This window comes from Capricornis sumatraensis, chromosome 14 (assembly GCF_032405125.1).
Source record: "Capricornis sumatraensis isolate serow.1 chromosome 14, serow.2, whole genome shotgun sequence".
Taxonomy (NCBI): domain Eukaryota; kingdom Metazoa; phylum Chordata; class Mammalia; order Artiodactyla; family Bovidae; genus Capricornis; species Capricornis sumatraensis.
Genome location: NC_091082.1, coordinates 43,075,210 through 43,094,539, shown reverse-complemented (window position 1 = coordinate 43,094,539; position 19,330 = coordinate 43,075,210). Strand labels below are relative to the sequence as shown.

General features: G+C 38.6%; 1 protein-coding gene across 1 annotated transcript in view; it reads right to left on the bottom strand.

The window, feature by feature from the left end:
* Positions 1-19,330, bottom strand: part of RGS7 (regulator of G protein signaling 7) — a 467,306-nt gene that overhangs the window by 185,451 nt on the left and 262,525 nt on the right. Inside the window, exon 3 of the mRNA XM_068986068.1 lies at positions 10,255-10,351. Coding sequence (XP_068842169.1) covers positions 10,255-10,351 — 97 coding nt within the window. The remainder of the gene's footprint in view (positions 1-10,254; positions 10,352-19,330) is intronic.

Here is a 19,330-nt window from a genome sequence, read left to right as displayed (position 1 = left end):
TTATAACTTTTTTAACTCTCCCTTGTCCAAACAAATGATCTTCAGTCAACGTTCTCATTTCTCAATAAAGTTCTGCATATAGTAAAAGGGATAAGTCATTTTGTACATGATTTCCACAAGAAATCATTTCAAAGCAGAAATTTTAAAAATAAACAACTATCCGAAATATCTCTTTGTAAGAAAATGTGACAAAGTGGAGTTAGGACAAAAAACTTACATCTACATGAAAAGTATAACTGTTTCCCTGGAAAAAGATCTGAGTGGTTATGCAAATCACACAAGTTAGTAGAAATCTGATCCCAAAAATAAATGAGAGACAAAATGGCTAACTGGGACACAAGACCATTCTGTGGTGACCAATAATAAGAACAAATGTGAAAATTATGAAACGTGAGTCTCGGTATTTGGATAAAAGTGATGGGCATAGAGCTATGGAATTTTGAGTGTGCCCCAGTTCTGGGAATATTCGTGGGATGTCCCTGTGTTTGCTGCTCAGAGTCAGTGGAAAGGAAGGAAGTGTATTTGTTGCAGTGTTAGGTCCCCAGGGAAATCTACGTAAGTATGGTCCCTTCTTTAACACTCTAGCTATTGTTCTATTTGTTTTTGCTCTGTTTTGTTCTATTTCTTTCCACTATACTGTTGTCAGCAAGTGTTCTCTTCTCCTTCACTGACTATCATTGTTGTTCAGTCACTAAGTCATGTCCAATTCTTTGCAAACCCATGAACCCAGGCTCCGCTGTTCTCCACTTACTCCTGGAGTTTGCTCTAAATGCATGTCCATTGAGTTGGTGATACTATCCAACCATCTCATCCTCTGTCGCCCCCTTCTCCTTTTGCCTTCACTCTTTCCAAACATCAGGGTATTTTAGAATGAGTTTCAGTTTTAGCATCAGTCCTTCCAAAGAACACCCAGGACTGACCTCCTTTAGGATGGACTGTTTGGATTTCCTTGCAGTCCAAGGGACTCTCAAGAGTCTTCTCCAACACCACAGTTCAAAAGCAATTCTTTGGCACTCAGTTTTCTTCACAGTCCAACATTCACATCCATACATGACTACTGGAAAACCATAGCCTTGACTAGACGGACCTTAGTCGGCAAAGTAATGTCTCTGCTTTTGAATATGCTATCTAGGTTGGTCATAACTTTTCTTCCAAGGAGTAAGCATCTTTTACTTTCATGGCTGCAATCACCATCTGCAGTGATTTTGGAGCTCCCCCCCAAAAAAGTTTTCCACTGCTTCACCATCTATTTCCCATGAAGTGATGGGACCAGATGCCATGATCTTCGTTTTTTGAATGTTGAGCTTTAAGCCAACTTTTTCACTCTCCTCTTTCACTTTAGTCAAGAGGCTCTTTAGCTCCTCTTCACTTTCTGCCATAAGGGTGGTGTCATCTGCATAGCTGAGGTTATTGATATTTCTCCTGGCAATCTTGATTCCAGCTTGTGCTTCTTCCAGTCCAGCGTTTCTCATGATGTACTCTGCATAGAAGTTAAATAAGCAGGGTGACAGTATACAGCCTTGACGTACTCCTTTTCCTATTTGGAAGCAGTCTGTTGTTCCATGTCAAGTTCTAACTGTTGCTTCCTCACCTGCATACAGATTTCTCAAGAGGCAGGTTAGGTGGTCTGATATTCCCATCTCTTTCAGAATTTTCCACAGTTTACTGTGATCCACACAGTCAAAGGCTTTGGCATAGACAATAAAGCAGAAATAGATGTTTTTCTGGAACTCTCTTGCTTTTTCCATGATCCAGTGGATGTTGGCAACTTGATCTGTGGTTCCTCTGCCTTTTCTAAAACCAGCTTGAACTTCTGGAAGTTCACAGTTCACATATTGCTGAAGCCTGGCTTGGAGAGTTTTGAGCATTACTTTACTAGCGTGTGAGATGAGTGCAATTGTGCGGTAGTTTCAACATTCTTTGGCATTACCTTTCTTTGGGATTGGAATGAAAACTGACCTTTTCCAGTCCTGTGGCCACTGCTGAGCTTTCCAAATTTGCTGGCATATTGAGTGCAGCACTTTGACAGCATCATCTTTCAGGATTTGAAACAGCTCAACTGGAATTCCATCACCTCCACTAGCTTTGTTTGTAGTGATGCTTCCTAAGGCCCACTTGACTTCACATTCCAAGACGTCTGGCTCTAGGTGAGTGATCACACCATCGTTATTATCTTGGTCATGAAGATCTTTTTTGTACAGTTCTTATTGTATTCTTGTCACCTCTTCTTAATATCTTCTGCTTCTGTTAGGTCCATACCATTTCTGTCCTTTATCGAGCCCATCCTTGCATGAAATGTTCCCTTGGTATCTCTAATTTTCTTGAAGAGATCTCTAGTCTTTCCCATTCTGTTGTTTTCCTCTATTTCTTTCCATTGATCGCTGAGGAAGGCTTTCTTGTCTGTCCTTGCTATTCTTTGGAACTCTGCATTCATATGCTTATATCTTTCCTTTTCTCCTTTGCTTTTCACTTCTCTTCTTTTCACAGCTATTTGTAAGGCCTCCCCAGACAGCCATTTGGCTTTTTTGCATTTCTTTTCCTTGGGGATGGTCTTGATCCCTGTCTCCTGTACAATGTCACGAACCTCCATCCATAGTTCATTAAGCACTCTATCTATCAGATCTAGTCCCTTAAATCTATTTCTCACTTCCACTGTATAATCATAAGGAATTTGATTTAGGTCATACCTGAATGGTTTAGTGGTTTTCCCTAATTTCTTCCATTTAAGTCTGAATTTGGCAATAAGGAGTTCATGATCTGAGCCACAGTCAACTCCCACTCTTGTTTTTAAGCCACAGTCAGCTCCCGGCCGAGAGGAGCTACTCCACGTTCAAGGTCAGGAGGGGTGGCTGTGAGGAGATACCACTCATCTGAGGTAAGGAGCAGTGGCTACACTTTGCTGGAGCAGCCATGAAGAGATACCCCACGTCCAAGGTAAGAGAAACCCAAGTCAGACGGTAGGTGTTGTGAGAGGCATCAGAGGGCAGACACACAAACCATAATCACAGAAAACTAGTCAATCTAATCACATGGGCCACAGCCTCGTCTAACTCAATGAAACTAAGCCATGCCCTATGGGGCCACCCAAGACAGGCGGGCACGGTGGAAAAGTCTGACAGAATGTGGTTCATTGGAGAAGGGAATGGCAAACCACTTCAGTATTCTTGCCTTGAGAACCCCATGAACAGTATGAAAAGGCAAAATGATAGGATACTGAAAGAGGAACTCCCCAGGTCGGTCGGTGCCCAATACGCTACTGGAGATCAGTGGAGAAATAACTCCAGAAAGAATGAAGGGATGCAGACAAAGCAAAAACAATACACAGCTGAGGATGGGACTGGTGATAGAAGCAAGGTCTGAGCTGTAAAGAGCAATATTGCATAGGAACCTGAAATGTTAGGTCCCTGAATCAAGGCAAATTGGAAGTAGTCAATCAGGAGATGGCAAGGGTGAATGTCGACATTCTAGGAATCAGAGAACTAAAATGGACTGGAATGGGTGAATTTAACTCAGAGGACTATTATATCTACTACTGCAGGCAAGAATCCCTTAGAAGAAATGGAGTAGCCATCATGGTCAACAAAAGAGTCCAGAATGTAGTACTTGGAGGCAATCTCAAAAACGACAGAATGATCTCTGTTCGTTTCCAAGGCAAATCATTCAATATCATGGTAATCCAAGCCTATGCCCCAACCAGTAACTCTGAAGAAGCTGAAGTTGAATGGTGCTATGAAGACCTCCAAGACCTTTTAGAACTAACACCCAAAAAAGATGTCCTTTTCATTATAGGGGACTGGAATGCGAAAGTAGGAAGTCAAGAAATACCTGGGGTAACAGGCAAATTTGGCCTTGTAATATGGAATGAAGCAGGGCAAAAGCTAATAGAGTTTTGCCAAGAGAATGCACTGGTCATAGCAAACACCCTCTTCCAACATAAATGTCTTACATATATATAAATGTTTTATATATATAATGATATACATATTATGTATATCATATACAATGATATGTACTATCTATATAATGATATGTATTATCATAATTTGTATACATTTGTACACACACACACACACACACACACTAGATTAACATCAGCTCTACAGTTTACCTAATACATGTCCACTATTTTCCTATGAATAACTTCCAGGCAAGCAGTTTCTCATACACCTAACTGGCTGTGAGGCCATTTTGCTGTAGAAGATAAGATGACTGACCATTTCATCACACTGGAAAATAGTAACATAGCAGTTCTTGCAAATCCTTTGGTGATCTAATTTAGCCATATTCTATTAAAGTTTTCAATGTTTTCAAGAAACTTAGATGCGTCAGGAATCATGTAACCAATTCTGGGAGGTAGAGGGGTGGCAGGAGGATAGAAGGAGCTTGATTTTATTCTTCTTTTGCTTACAATTTCTAATATTATGTCATAACTTTGGGAAAGACAGCAAGAGAGAACAAGTCATGGTAACTAAATTAGGTAAAGGATCGATCATTAGTGCTCTCAAAAACTGTTGGGAATCTCTAGCCATCTCTTACAAAATTTGCTTACCATGGAGGACTTCCGATTCTGACATATGGGAGGGATCACCAAAGGATTTGCAAAACTGATGGTTTATCATTTTCTACTGCAATCCAAAAAAACTGTGAATCTTTTTTTTTTTAATAGCAAAATGCCTTTATAGCCAGTTAGCTTGCTATGAAACTATTTGCAGCAAAGGTGTTGATGATGAAAATACCTAGGACCTTATTAACAGCATTACCTTGGACAAGTTATTTAGTTTCTCTGAAGTTTCTTTTACTTATTTTTGTAAGGACAATGATACATAAATGAATACATCTAGGAAGTAAATATTTACTGAATATCAAGCATATTGTGAGTGCCAGTAGTTCCTATATAGCAGTTATGACCAAAACATTCATATTCGTAAATGCACTGGAGCTAGAGCTATCACTTAACACATAATGTTCTCCTTTACAACATGAAAAATAGGATGGAAATCTAGGTCTCCAGAATATATGTAAAAAAGTATATACACAAGAGAATATATACCAAAACATATATACTCTTTCCACTATTCTAGGCAGATGTTGAAGAATACATTTAAATATGGAAATGTCTGACATTCTAAACATTCACTTTAAACCAAATAATAAAATTTAAATCGAGGGTGCTTTGGGCTCTGGAATCTATCCTGAGTCTCCATCCTGAAACCCTTCTAAGTTAGTAGATGACAGCAATGCAGAGTTGTCAGCTTTCTAGTGTTCTCTACTAAAATAAAAGGATCACACAGCGCTGGATGCCAACATAGCAAATAATTATCCTGAGTGCTCTTTCCACCGCTACTGAATCAAAAAGTGAAATTCATTGTGGATGTACCCAAATGCCTGGGATATCAGCTGTCCTGTGAGAAGTCATTACACTTGCTGAGTATCTACCATGTGCCAGACACTGGATGTACAGAAGATACAAATTGAAATGAGAAGTTATTCTTGTTCTCCAGGTGCTTACAGCCATGAGTAAGAATCACAACACATGCTCACTGAGGACAAAATGTGAGATAAAACAAATTCCATGAAGCAGAACACAGTGCTACAATGGTCAGAATGGCCATCATCAAAAAGTCTACAAACAATAAATGCTGGAGAGGGTGGTGGAGAAAAGGAAACCCTCTTGCACTGTTGGTGGGAATGTAAATCAATAGTGCCACTATGGAATATGGTATGGAGACTCCTTAAAAAACTAAGAATAAAACCACCATATGACCCGGCAATCCCACTCCTAGGCATATACCCTGAGAAAACCAAAATTGAAAAAAGACACATATACCCCAGTGTTCACTGTTTACAATAGCTAGAACATGGAAGCAACCTAGATGTCCATTGACAGATGAATGGATAAAGAAGTTGTGGTACATATATACAAAGGAATATTACTCAGCCATAGAAAGGAAAGTATCTGAGTCAGTCAGTTCTAATGAGGTGGATGAACCTAGAGCCTATTATACAGAGTGAAGTAAGTCAGAAAGAGAAAGATAAATACTGTATCCTAGTGCATACATATGGAATCTAGAAAGATTGTACCAAAGAATTTATTTGCAGGGCAGCAATAGAGAAGCAGACACAGAGAATAGACTTATGGACACAGGTAGAGAGGAGGAGAGGGTGAGATGTATGGGGACAGAAACATGGAAACTTATATTACCATATGTAAATTAGATAGCCAATGGGAATTTGCTGTATGTTGCAGGGAACTCAAACAGGGGCTCTGTTTCAACCTAGAGGAGTGGGATGGGGTGGGAGATAGGAGGGAGTTTCAAGAGGGAGGCGACATATGTATACCTATGGCTGACTCATGTTGAAGTTGGAAAGAAAACAACACAATTCTGTAAAGCAATTATCACTCAATTAAAAAATCAGTACATTTTTAAAAAAGGACACAGTGCTAGAAAGACCCAAAGAAAGGAATGATTAATACAGGCTGGCTTGGGGATGCAGATAGGGCAGGACGGGGATAAAGACAGGATAATTCTCTACCCTAGAATTTCTAGGATGTCAAAAATGGAAACTTTTCACAGTATGTTGAGAGAGAGAAACAGAAATGAAGAGAAACCTAGGTGGCATCAGGATAAGAAGGCAGAGCAAAATGGTGTACCTCAATCATCGTGCACTGATTCATCATTTCAAAAACATATCCAGACCAGCAATTCAGTCATCAAGATTTGTTCATTCTTGGAGATAATTAAGGCTTTAGTGTCATCCCAACTAAGTGTCTGTCTCTACAGTCAATTTTGATCTCCTCCCCAAAGAAAGCAATGCTAATGCATTAATTAAAAGAAGAAAAGCTCCACATTGACAGGCTTTTCTTTAGCAATCCTATCATTTCTAGGATTTTAGAAAATAACTCACCAATGAACAAAATTAAGGTTTTCAGGTCTGTTGCTTTAAAGAATGGTCAACATTTGTGAAAATTTTCACAGAGTAGGTAAATACAAAATGAAAATTTAACATACCCCCATCAGTTAAATCTCCCTAAACAAATTTGGAAGGTTGCCTCTGACTTTCACTACACTATTGTTTCACTAAAGCACAGATGGCATAATTAGCTGGGTATTGACATGATGATAATGAAAAAAAAAATTAGCTAAGAAAGCCAAAATGTGATTTATTTAAGGAAAAATCAATATCCATATGTAATGATCTTAAGTTCCAATGATAACTATATGAAAGAGCCATCAACATGCATTCATCTCCCTAGGAGATTTCAATTTCGTATGCTTAGTTACTCGTGAGAAATAAAAGATAGGAGACATTAAATAGTGTTAAAATCTATAAGCTACACCTTGAGAATGTGGGGAATCGTCACCAATTAATGAAGGCATTCAAAAAATACCTTTTAAGGATGTACTAAAAAAACCTTATGCTACATGCTACAGAGTCTCCAACACAGGTAGTTACTCATGATCTTGCAACACATGAACTATCTAGGAGGACAGAGAATGTCTAATCTGGGCCTAATTCAGGCTTCTGAAAGTGGTAATAAAAGTAATAATATTATTGGTATTAACTACACTAATTTTCCACTTAGTGCTCATTTCCTGTGTACTACACACAGAAATATTGAAATTCCCAGTAACAATCAACATAAAAAAATAAGGATAAAACCCAAGTATGCCATTTTTTTCTGGTTCATATTTAGCTTATTTATAAGAGCAAAATATTATAAGCACGATTCATGCCAAAATATTTTATAACTGTTTTGAAAAGCAATCTATTTCTCTCTGAGTTTCTGCAGAACCCATGCTAGCCATTCCAATGACAGATGAAAAATATTTCACAGTAAGATGTCAGTTTCAGAAAAGAGTATCTTAGACTCTTAGAAGTATCTTAGAATTACCTAGACAGTCTCTATGAAAAATATTCCACATTATTTATTTTTATTGTCTTTAAGTTGACTCCAGATGTAGTCAAGTTTAAGCGATAAGGCATCTTAAAAGCTTTCTCAAAAACTTTTAGGTATAAAATATACACTAACTAAACTTGCATTCAGCCAGTTCATATCATCAAGCTTTCTCCTTTTTCTTCTTACCCATGCAGCTACCCACAAGATAACTTTAAGGCTACACAGATCATTTCTCCATGATAACTAACAAATATTCATACAAGCCTTGGAAGAAGAAAATATAAGAGGCAGGACATATTCAAATTATTTCATTTAAAAGCAACTTAATTTTTAAGCTCATACATACTACTCAGTTTTTTATATATGCCTGAAAACAACAGATCACAGAGAACTGTATAATTTATTAGAGGGCCAAAATAATAATGAAATATGAATAATGATTCCTTATCCAGTAATATGAAATACAATAGTTCCTCTTTCTATGTAATTGGAGCAGCTCAACATATTACTGGTAAGGGCTTCCTTTGTTATTAAACTTGCTGAGAATAAGAATAGAACAGAGAGGGGAAAAAATGGAGTGAATGGATTCTAGAGAATTAAGGGTGCTTTTTTGAGCCTAAAACTTGAGGCTAATAGAATACTATTCAGCCCATGTTTTCTGCATTGGCAGGTGAATTCTTTACCACTGAGCCACCAGGGAAGCTGGCTACGCACTACTGAATCTACCATAATCCCAGTTCAGATGGAAAACTCGGTGAACTTATGTGCCTGGATTCTGAATGCATTTCAGTTTACAGCCCTTGTATTGAAGTAGTTTAAGGAGATACGGTCTCTTTTTCAATGGTTGACAAAAGAAGTAGTTTTCACATTTTGTGTTTAAACGTAAAGCTAACTCTCTTGAGTTACTGATGGCAAGGAGTTTAATATTTACTTGAGGACATAGGACATATTAAAGGAGGGCATGGCAACTCACTCCAGTATTCTTGTCTGGCGAATCCCATGGACCAAGGAGCTTGACAGTCCACAGGGTCACAAAGAGTTGGACACGACTGAAGTGACTTAGCATGCACGCAAGCATAGGACATACAGAAAATAACTATAAGCCAAGGTGAGGTATAATAATAGAGGCAAAACAATAACCACAAATGTTTTGAGAGAACAGAGGAAAAGGTTCAGAATAGTTTTCTCCAAAGAGCTTTCTGAGATAACCATTGAAGAATGGACAGTATTTAATGGTCAGAATGACCTGGAAGTCTGGAAGTGGAGAAGTGATGAAGGAAGTCCCAGATGTGGGAAAATATAAGGTGTCACCAAGGAAGAACAAGAAACTAGAACAAAGTGGGCTTAAAAGACAGTAACAGGAAAAAAGAGAATACATCTCATTAGAGCAAAATATCATTCTATTTCAGCCTTCATCTGCTCCATTGCTCTCTCTCTTTCATCTGAGAGCAATGCAGTTATTAAACACCAACATCTGGGCCTGCCTTCTTGTGTTCTGGTCCTAATTATTAGCACAGTCCCAGGGCTGAATTCTTCTCGATCACTGGTCTTCTTTTGATCCTTGTTCACAAGGAAGCATTGTACAACTCTTGCTGATGACTCTTATCAAGCACTGCCCCCTCCACATGGTCAGCACTAGCCTCCTTATTATGCTTAATCACTGCTAAGGCTTTGGTCTTTCTGATTTTGTTCTCTTCTCTAAGCTGTGCAAGCCAAGGCCAGAGCACACCCGAGTACACTGAGCTTGGCCGTTCATTGTCTCCTGGAGCCAGAACACGTATTTCTAAGCACTTTCATCATAACATTCGTGGCAAACATGGTACATGTCTCCATATTTCCCACTGTATCAGAATTAAACTCTTTGGTTGGCTTTCAAAGACCCTCATTATTTGACCCAACTCTAGATGTTTCCATCTATCCACCCAGTTCTCAGCAGTTTGGTCCCTCCAAGCTCTACATGCAGAGTTGGTTGCAGTAGTAGTCTTAAGCCTGATAAAATTCTTCATTCTTCAAACTCAGCTTATCACTACTCCTCAGGAACCCTTTCTTGACTCCCCATTGATTTCAGTCACCCTCCGACTTCTGTATATAATCTACATCATACTGGTTCATACATCTTTATTTTAATATTATTTTCTATTATTTCACATTTATTTATTACATTTTTGCAATTAAATTTGGTAAGATTATGATTTTTTTTTTTGCAGTTTTGACTTGTTTTACTGTCAAGTATCCAACATAATGTTGACCTAATGAGTTAGAAAGAGCTTCAATAAGTAAATGGCTAGAACAGATTTTAAATAGTTTTGTGAAAAGTGCAGGAGGAAATACTGTTACACTGAATGCAGACTTACCAGAGAAGACACTAGGTATCTTGGAGAGGAAACTTTTGACAGTACGAATAGGAATTCCATTTTTTTCATCTTGCATGCGTGCTATGACGTCTTCCATCTAAATAACAATAATAAAATGATTAAAGCATTTTAAAAGTTGAACCTTTTGAAAAAAGTTCTCATAAGAATTTTGAATATCTGTTTTACTTAGCTAAGAATAATGCCATATTTTTGTCTTTCTACACTTTATCATATAAATATTTTCAGTTTGGTTAAAAGATGATTGAGAAAACAGAAAGATGGTTATTTTTGAGTCCACTAAGCTTAAGAATAATTTTGTGCTTAGAATATTGCCTCTCTCCTGTTTTCATATTCTTTGGTTATAAATGATAGAAAATATTGTGATAATAAGATCCACATTTCATTAGTGCTATCTCTTGAACTCAGTGCAAAAGAAAATAGAAGACTTAAAAGCATCAGTTGGGATTTCCTCTTCAAACAAGAGAGTTTCTATGATTTAAATTAACATTAACTTCTACAACCTGTGATCTGCCTAGAAATACAGGACTGTTGCTTCTCTTGTTCAGGCATTTACTAAAGTGAGATATGAAATGTACATGCATGAACACACATGTACACAATTAATAAAATAAATGTCACATGATAGCCTTTTGCCTATTTACTACCTTCCAAGATATGTATTTTTCTTTCAATTTGATTAGTACATTCTCTTCTGTTTCTATAAATTTTTCAGTTTTAAAGGCCTTTGCTTTACCAAGTCACAGCTTCAGACTTTTGTATGTGCTTCTAAACCTATGGCATATATTTACACACAAACATACATATGTTGTATGAACAGTATTAATCTCAAAACCTATTCATTTATGATCCTATAAATGGCTTAGTGGTAAAGAACCCATCTGCCAATGCAGGAGACACAGGAAATGCGGGTTCGATCTCTGGGTCAGGAAGATCCCCTGAAGAAGGAAATGGCAACCCACTCCAGTATTCTTGCCTAGGAAGTCCATCTACAGACGACTTAGCGACTAAAAAACAACAAAATTACTGATGCTGGATTCTAGACCAGACTTACGGAAGGCACTATGGATGTGAAAATGAATATAATACACTTGCTGCCTTCAAAAAAAATTCAGGCAATATTGAAAACAATGGTAAAATTTGAGTAAGGTTTCATTAAATAGTGTAGTACCGATAGAAATTTCCCATTTTTGAAAATTATGCTATAATTATATAATATGCTGGAATTAGAGGAAACTGAGTCAAGGACATATAGAGAACTTTATGTATTATTTTTGCATCTTTTTCTGTGAATCTAAAATTATTCAAAATAAAACATTAAAAAAGTTTTATTTTGTATTGGAGTGTAGTCGATTAACAATGTTGTGATAGTTTAGGGTGAGTGGCAAAGGGACTCAGCCATACATATTCATGTATCCATTCTCCCCCAAACTCCCCTCCCATCCAGGCCACCACATAACATTGAGAAGAGTTCCATGTGCTATACAGTAGGTCCTTCTTAGTTATCCATTTAAAATATAGATGTATATATATGTCCATCCAAACTCCCTAAATATCCCTTCCCCCCATTCTTCCCCTCAATGTCTAATTGTTTTATCAATCAATTATCAACCAATACAACTTCAGAACAATATTCAGTGAAGAAATCTTACTTGCCTGGGTAAGTATTTTCAGGTTTATTAACATGAGAAACTGAGATGTGGGAAGAATGGATATAAGCTCTTATTATCATTTATGACTCTCTGAACAAGCTACGTAAGTTTGCTAAGGCTTCATTTTCTCATGTATAAAATGCATATTATAATATTTATAATTACTCTTTCACAATATTTGTAGGATTGGGTTGGGGCAAAAGGGGTAATTTACTAAACCAGCTAGCATATATAAAGCACCATACATGGGCAGACAGCACATACTGGGCTTCCGATGTCTATAAACACCCCTGATACTTGGAGACGTGCATTTTCCACTCCTTATGTCCCTTTTCCACCTGAAAGCAGCACCATCAGCTGAATTCTCCTGCCTCTCTCTGTTCGCTAATCCATTCCACTCTGGGGAACTGGGCTGACTTAAGTAGAAGGATTGGGAAAGAGAAATTGGCCTATTGGGCCCATCACTTTCCTGTGGGGAAGCCCCTACCCAAATCTGCTGATTTAGAGAGGCCCACCCCAGTGGGTGAGTAGTCAGTTAGGTACTAGGTTTTAGGATTAAGTCTCCCGTGTTCACAAATACTCTTCAGTATAACAGCTGTGTCAGCAATCAAGGTGCTACTGTGATCTCTAACTGCTTTAACTTCTGGTTGTGAGTTTCAGTGGGTTCTGAATTCAGATAGGAAAGGAAGTCTTTTTTCTAAGATCAGACCCCAAAACACCCCAACATATTCAATTCCTCACATGTAGTAAATATATTTCATCCAATTACAGAATCATGAAAAAAGATCCACTTTTATGACGTTTATTTTGTTGTTGTTTGTCCTTCATTCATCTGACACAACATTCAGAAACGACGAATAAGCTGCTTTGCTTTACCTAATATCAGCCTGTAAACCTTTGTATGATCAGCTTGGACATGGAAACCTCTCTGACTCTCACTTTAATCAGTTCAGCTCCCCAGCATGTAACAATCATCACCTCTGGTTTTGGGTGTGGAATTAAGGTCTGCCTCTCAGTCTGCTGAATTTCAAAGGACCAATGTTATGAGCGTGGGAATTAAGAGTAACCTAGAGCTACCCCACGTCCGAGGTCAGGGGCAGCGGCCTAGAGTGCCAGGCTGCAATGGCACAGGAACGGCCGAGAGGAGCTACCCTGCGTCCAAGGTCAGTGGCGGCCAGGAGGAGCTACCCTGCGTCCGAGGTCGGGGCGGCCGGGAGAAGCCACCTCAGGAGAAGCAACAACAGAATGATCTCTGTTCGTCTCCAAGGCAAACCATTCAATGTCACAGTTATCCAAGTCTATGCCCTAACCAGTAACGCTGAAGAAACTGAAGTTGAACGGTTTTATGAAGACCTACAAGACCTTGTAGAACTAACACCCAAAAAAGATGGTCTTTTCATTATAGGGGACTGGAATGCAAAAGTAAAAAGTCAAGAAACACCTGGAGTAACAGGCAAATTTGGCCTTGGAATGCGGAATGAAGCAGGGCAAAGACTAATAGAGTTTTGCCAAGAAAAAGCACTGGTCATAGCAAACACCCTCTTCCAACAACGCAAGAGAAGACTCTACACATGGACATCACCAGACGGTCAACACCAAAATCAGAATGATTATATTCTTTGCAGCCAAAGATGGAGAAGCTCTATACAGTCAACAAAAACAAGACCAGGAGCTGACTGTGGCTCACATCATGAACTCCTCATTACCAAATTCAGACTCAAATTGAAGAAAGTAGGGAAAACTGCTAGACCATTCAGGTATGAACTAATTCAAATCCCTTATGATTATACAGTGGAAGTGAGAAATAGATTTAAGGGCCTAGATCCGAAAGATAGAGTGCCTGATGAACTATGGAATGAGGTTCCTGACACTGTACAGGAGACAGGGATCAAGACCATCCCCAAGGAAAAGAAATGCAAAAAAGCAAAATGGCTGCCTGGGGAGGCCTTACAAAAAGCTGTGAAGAGAAGAGAGGTGAAAAGCAAAGGAGAAAAGGAAGGATATAAGCATCTGAATGCAGAGTTCCAAAGAACAACAAGAAGAGATAAGAAAGCCTTCTTCAGCGATCAATGGAAAGAAATAGAGGAAAACAACAGAATGGGAAAGACTAGAGATCTCTTCAGGAAAATTAGAGATACCAAGGGAACATTTCATGCAAGGATGGGCTCGATAAAGGACAGAAATGGTATGGACCTAACAGAAGCATCACTATGAACAAAGCTAGTGGAAGTGATGGAATTCCTGTTGAGCTGTTTCAAATCCTGAAAGAGGATGCTGTGAAAGTGCTGCACTCAATATGCCAGCAAATTTGGAAAACTCAGCAGTGGCCACAGGACTGCAAAAGGTCAGTTTTCATCCCAATTTCAAAGAAAGGCAATGGCAAAGAATGCTCAAACTACTGCACAATTGCATTCATCTCACATGCTAGTAAAGTAATGCTCAAAATTCTCCAAGCCAGGCTTCAGCAATATGTGAACCGTGAACTCCCTGATATTCAAGTTGGTTTTAGAAAAGGCAGAGGAACCAGAGATCAAATTGCCAACATCTGCTGGATCATGGAAAAAGCAAGAGAGTTCCAGAAAACATCTATTTCTGCTTTCTTGACTATGCCAAAGCCTTTGACTGTATGGATCACAATAAACTGTGGAAAATTCCGAACGAGATGGGAATACTAGACCACCTGATCTGCCTCTTGAGAAACCTATATGCAGGTCAGGAAGCAACAGTTAGAACTTGACATGGAACAACAGACTGGTTCCAAATAGGAAAAGGAGTACGTCAAGGCTGTATATTGTCACCCTGCTTATTTAACTTCTATGCAGAGTACATCATGAGAAACGCTGGACTGGAAGAAACACAAGCTGGAATCAAGATTTCCGGGAGAAATATCAATAAGCTCAGATACGCAGATGATACCACCCTTATGGCAGAAAGTGAAGAGGAAATAAAAAGCCTCTTGATGAAAGTGAAAGAGGAGAGCAAAAAAGTTGGCCTAAAGCTCAACATTCAGAAAACGAAGATCATGGCATCTGGTCCCATCACTTCATGGGAAATAGATGGGGAAACTGTGGAAACAGTGGCAGACTTTATTTTGGGGGGGTCCAAAATCACTGCAGATGGTGACTGCAGCCATGAAATTAAAAGACACTTACTCCTTGGAAGAAAAGTTATGACCAACCTAGATAGCATATTCAAAAGCAGAGACATTACTTTGCCGACTAAGGTCCGTGTAGTCAAGGCTGTGGTTTTTCCAGTAGTCATGTATGGATGTGAGAGTTGGACTGTGAAGAAGGCTGAGTGCCGAAGATGCTTTTGAACTGTGATGTTGGAGAAGGCTCTTGAGAGTCCCTTGGACTGCAAAGAGATCCAACCAGTCCATTCTGAAGGAGATCAGCCCTGGGATTTCTTTGGAAGGAATGATGCTAAAGCTGAAGCTCCAGTACTTTGGCCACCTCATGCGAAGAGCTGACTCATTGGAAAAGACTCTGATGCTGGGAGGGATTGAGGGCAGGAGGAGAAGGGGACAACCGAGGATGAGATGGCTGGATGACATCACTGACTCAATGGACGTGAGTCTGAGTGAACTCCGGGAGATGGTGATGAACAGGGAGGCCTGGCGTGCTATGATTCATGGGGTCGCAAAGAGTTGGACACGACTGAGCAACTGAATGAACTGAACTGAACTATGTGGTTGTATTTTAAAATCTTCCATTTTCTTGAGCCATAATTTCCACAGGAGGAAAAAAGTTTAAAAATTCATGTAAAAACAGGATTTGTATTCCAGATTGAAAATGTGATGATCAAAATGAATTCATCTGTTTTTTTTCTTAATTCAGATATGATCTATGCATGAACTTTATCATGAAATAGAAAGAGTAAACAAAATGAGAAAACAAAGATAAATTCAATCTAGTTTTTAAAAGCTAAGATCAGTCACAAAGGCCACATATAATAAAAAAATCATTCTAAACTCATTTAAGCTTTCACTCAGAGTCTATTTTTAAAATAAGCAGGTTTTAACATGCTTGATTACCAGCATTCTCATTATAAGATTAGAAAATAAGAGCAGACAAACTAAATAGCAAGCTCGATAGGAAGAGACTAAAAAAGTAACTCTAATAAATGATAAAACCCTTTGAGATGATTTAAGGCTTCAGATGTCATAGCTTTAATTTAATTTAATACCTTTAATTTAAAGACTCAGATGTCCTACCTTTCAAATAAGACTTGTATATATACATCTATCTATCTACCTATCTATCTGTATTTCTCAAAAAAAAAAGGCAATGCCAAAGAATGTTCCAACTACCAAGCAATTGCACTCATCTCATGCTCTAGCAAAGTAATGCTCTAAATTCCCCAAGCCAGGCTTCAACAGTATGCAAACCGAGAACTTACAGATGCTCAAGCTGAATTTAGAAAAGGCAGAGGAACCAGAGATCAAATTTCAAACATCTGTTGCATTATATAAAAAACAAGAGAATTTCAGAAAAACATCTACTTCTGCTGTATTGACTATGCCAAAGACTTTGACTGTGTGGATCACAACAAAGTGTGAAAACTTCAAGAGATGGAAATACCAGTCCACCTTATCTGCCTCCTGAGAAATCCGTACACAGGTCAAGAAGCAACAGTTAGAACCGGACATGGAACAACGGACTGGTTCCAAGTTGGGAAAGGAGTACATCAAGGCTGTATATTGTCACCCTGTTTAACTTATATGCAGAGTACATCATATGAAATACCAGGCTAGATGAAAGACAAGCTGGAATCAATATTGCTGGGAGAAATATCAATAACATCAGATATGCAGATGACACCAGCCTTATGGCAGAAAGCAAAGAACTAGAGTCTCTTGATGAAAGTGAAAGAGCAGAGTGAAAAAGCTGGCTTAAAACTCAACATTCAAAAAACAAAGATCATAGCATCCCAGGAAGATCATCACTTCCTGGCAAACAGATGGGGAAACGATGGAAACAGTAACAGACTTTATATTCAAGGACTCCAAAATCACTGCAGATGATGACTGCAGCCACAAAATTAAAAGATGCTTGCTCCTTGAAAGAAAAGGTATGACAAACTAGACAGCATATTAAAAAAGCAGAGACATTATTTAACCAACAAAGTTCCATATCGTCAAAGCTATGGTTTTTCCAGTAGTCATGTATGGATATGATGGTTGGGTCATAAAGAAAGCTGAGTGCCCAAGAATTGATACTTTTGAACTGTGGTGTTGGAGAAGACTTTTGAGAGTCCCTTGGACTGAAAGGAGATTGAACCAGTCAATCCTATGGGAAATCAGTCCTGAATATTCATTGAGAGGACTGATGCTGAAGCTGAAGCTCCAATATTCTGGCCACCTGATGCAAAGAAATGATTTATTGCAAAGACCCTGATGCTGGGAAAGATTGAAGGCAGGAGGAGAAGGGGATGACAGAGGATGAGATAGTTGGATGGCATCACCGACTCAATGGACATGAGTTTGAGCAAGCGCCTGGAGTTGGTGATGGACAGGGAAGCCTGATGTACTGTTGTCCATAGGGTCACAAAGAGTTGGACATGACTGAGCAACTGCACTGAACTGAACTGAATCAACAACAGTGGAATATCTGTAAATTAATGTGATACAGTACATTAACAAATTAAAGAATAAAAATTATATGAACATCTCAACAGATACAGAAAGAAGCATTTGACAAAATTCAATATCTATATATGATTTAAAACAACACTCAACAAAGTGAGTATAACAGAAACAAACCTCATGTAAAAAGACCATATATGATAAACCCACATAAGCGGTCACATGCAGTTGTGAGAGCTGGACACTAAAGAAAGCAGAGGGTTGAAGAATTGATAGCTTCAAACTATGGTGGTATAGAAGACTCCTGATAGTCCCTTGGACAGCAAGGAAGTCAAAACACATCAATCTTAAGGGAAATCAACCCTGAATACTCGTTGGAAGGACTGATGCTGAAGTTGAAGCTCCAGTATTTTGGTCATCTGATGCAAAGAGCTGACTCATTGGAATGTTCCTGATGCTGAGAAAGATTGAGGGCAGAAGGAGAAGAGTGCATCAGAGGATGAGATGGCTGGATGGCATCACCGATGTGATGGACATGAACTTGGGCAAACTTCAGGAGATGGTGAGGGACAGAGAGGCCTGGTGTGCTGCATGGGGTCAGAAAGAGTCAGACACGACTGGGTGACTGGACAACAACAATGACAAACCCACAGCCAACATCATACTCAAGGATGAAAAGAACTTCTTTCCTGTAAGATCACAAACAGGAAAAGGATGCCAACTCTCACTACTTTTATTCACCATAGTATTAGAAGTCCTAGACACAGCAATCAAGAAAAAAGAGGAATTCCAACTGGAAAAGAAGTAAAACAGTTATTTTCAAGTGACATATTACCCAGAAAATCCTAAAGAAGTCACCGAAAAAAAAAAATTAGAACTCATCAGTGAACTGGGCAAAGATGCAAGATTTAAAATTAATATATAGAAGTCTATTGGATTTCTACCAATTTACAACAAACTATCAGAGAAAGAAATTAAGAAAACTATCCCATTTACAATTGCAGCAAAATATAAAATATATAGGGATAAATGTAAGGAGGTAAAAGACCTGAACATGGAAAATTGTAAGATGCTGATGAAGGAAATGAAAACATAAACAGATGGAAAGATATACCATGGTGTTGGATTGGAAGAACTAATACTGCTAAAATACCATACTACCCCAATTAATCTACAGCTTCAATCCAAGGTCTATCAAAATACACACTGTATTTTTCACAGAACTAGAACAAATAATTCTAACATTTGTATGGAAATACAGAAGACCCACAAAAGCCAAAATCAGCTGCAGAAAGAACAAAGCTGAAGGTATCACATTTCCTAATTTCAAACTGTACCACATAACTACAGGCGTCAAAACAGTATGACGCTGGGACAAAACAAGCCACATAAATCACTGGAACAAAAGGGAGACCACAGAAACTATACCACAATTATAGGGGAATTAATCTATGGGAAAGGATGCAAGGATATAGAGTGAGGAAAAGATAACCTTCAACAAGGCCACTGTTGGGAAAACTAGACAGTTACATGCAAAAGAGTCAAACTGAACTACTCTCTCACACCAAGCACCGAAATAAACTCAAAATGAATTAAAGATTTAAATGAAAGACCTTAGACCATAATACTTCCAGTAGTATCTTTGAGTCAGTGATGCCATCCAACCATCTTGTCCTCTGTTATTCCCTTCTCTTCCTGCTTTCAATCTTTCCCAACATCAGGGTCTTTTCTAATGAGTTGGTTCTTCGTATCAGGGGGCCAAAGTACTGAAATAGAGCTTCAGCTTCAGCATCAGTTCTTCCAATGAATATTCAGCATTGAT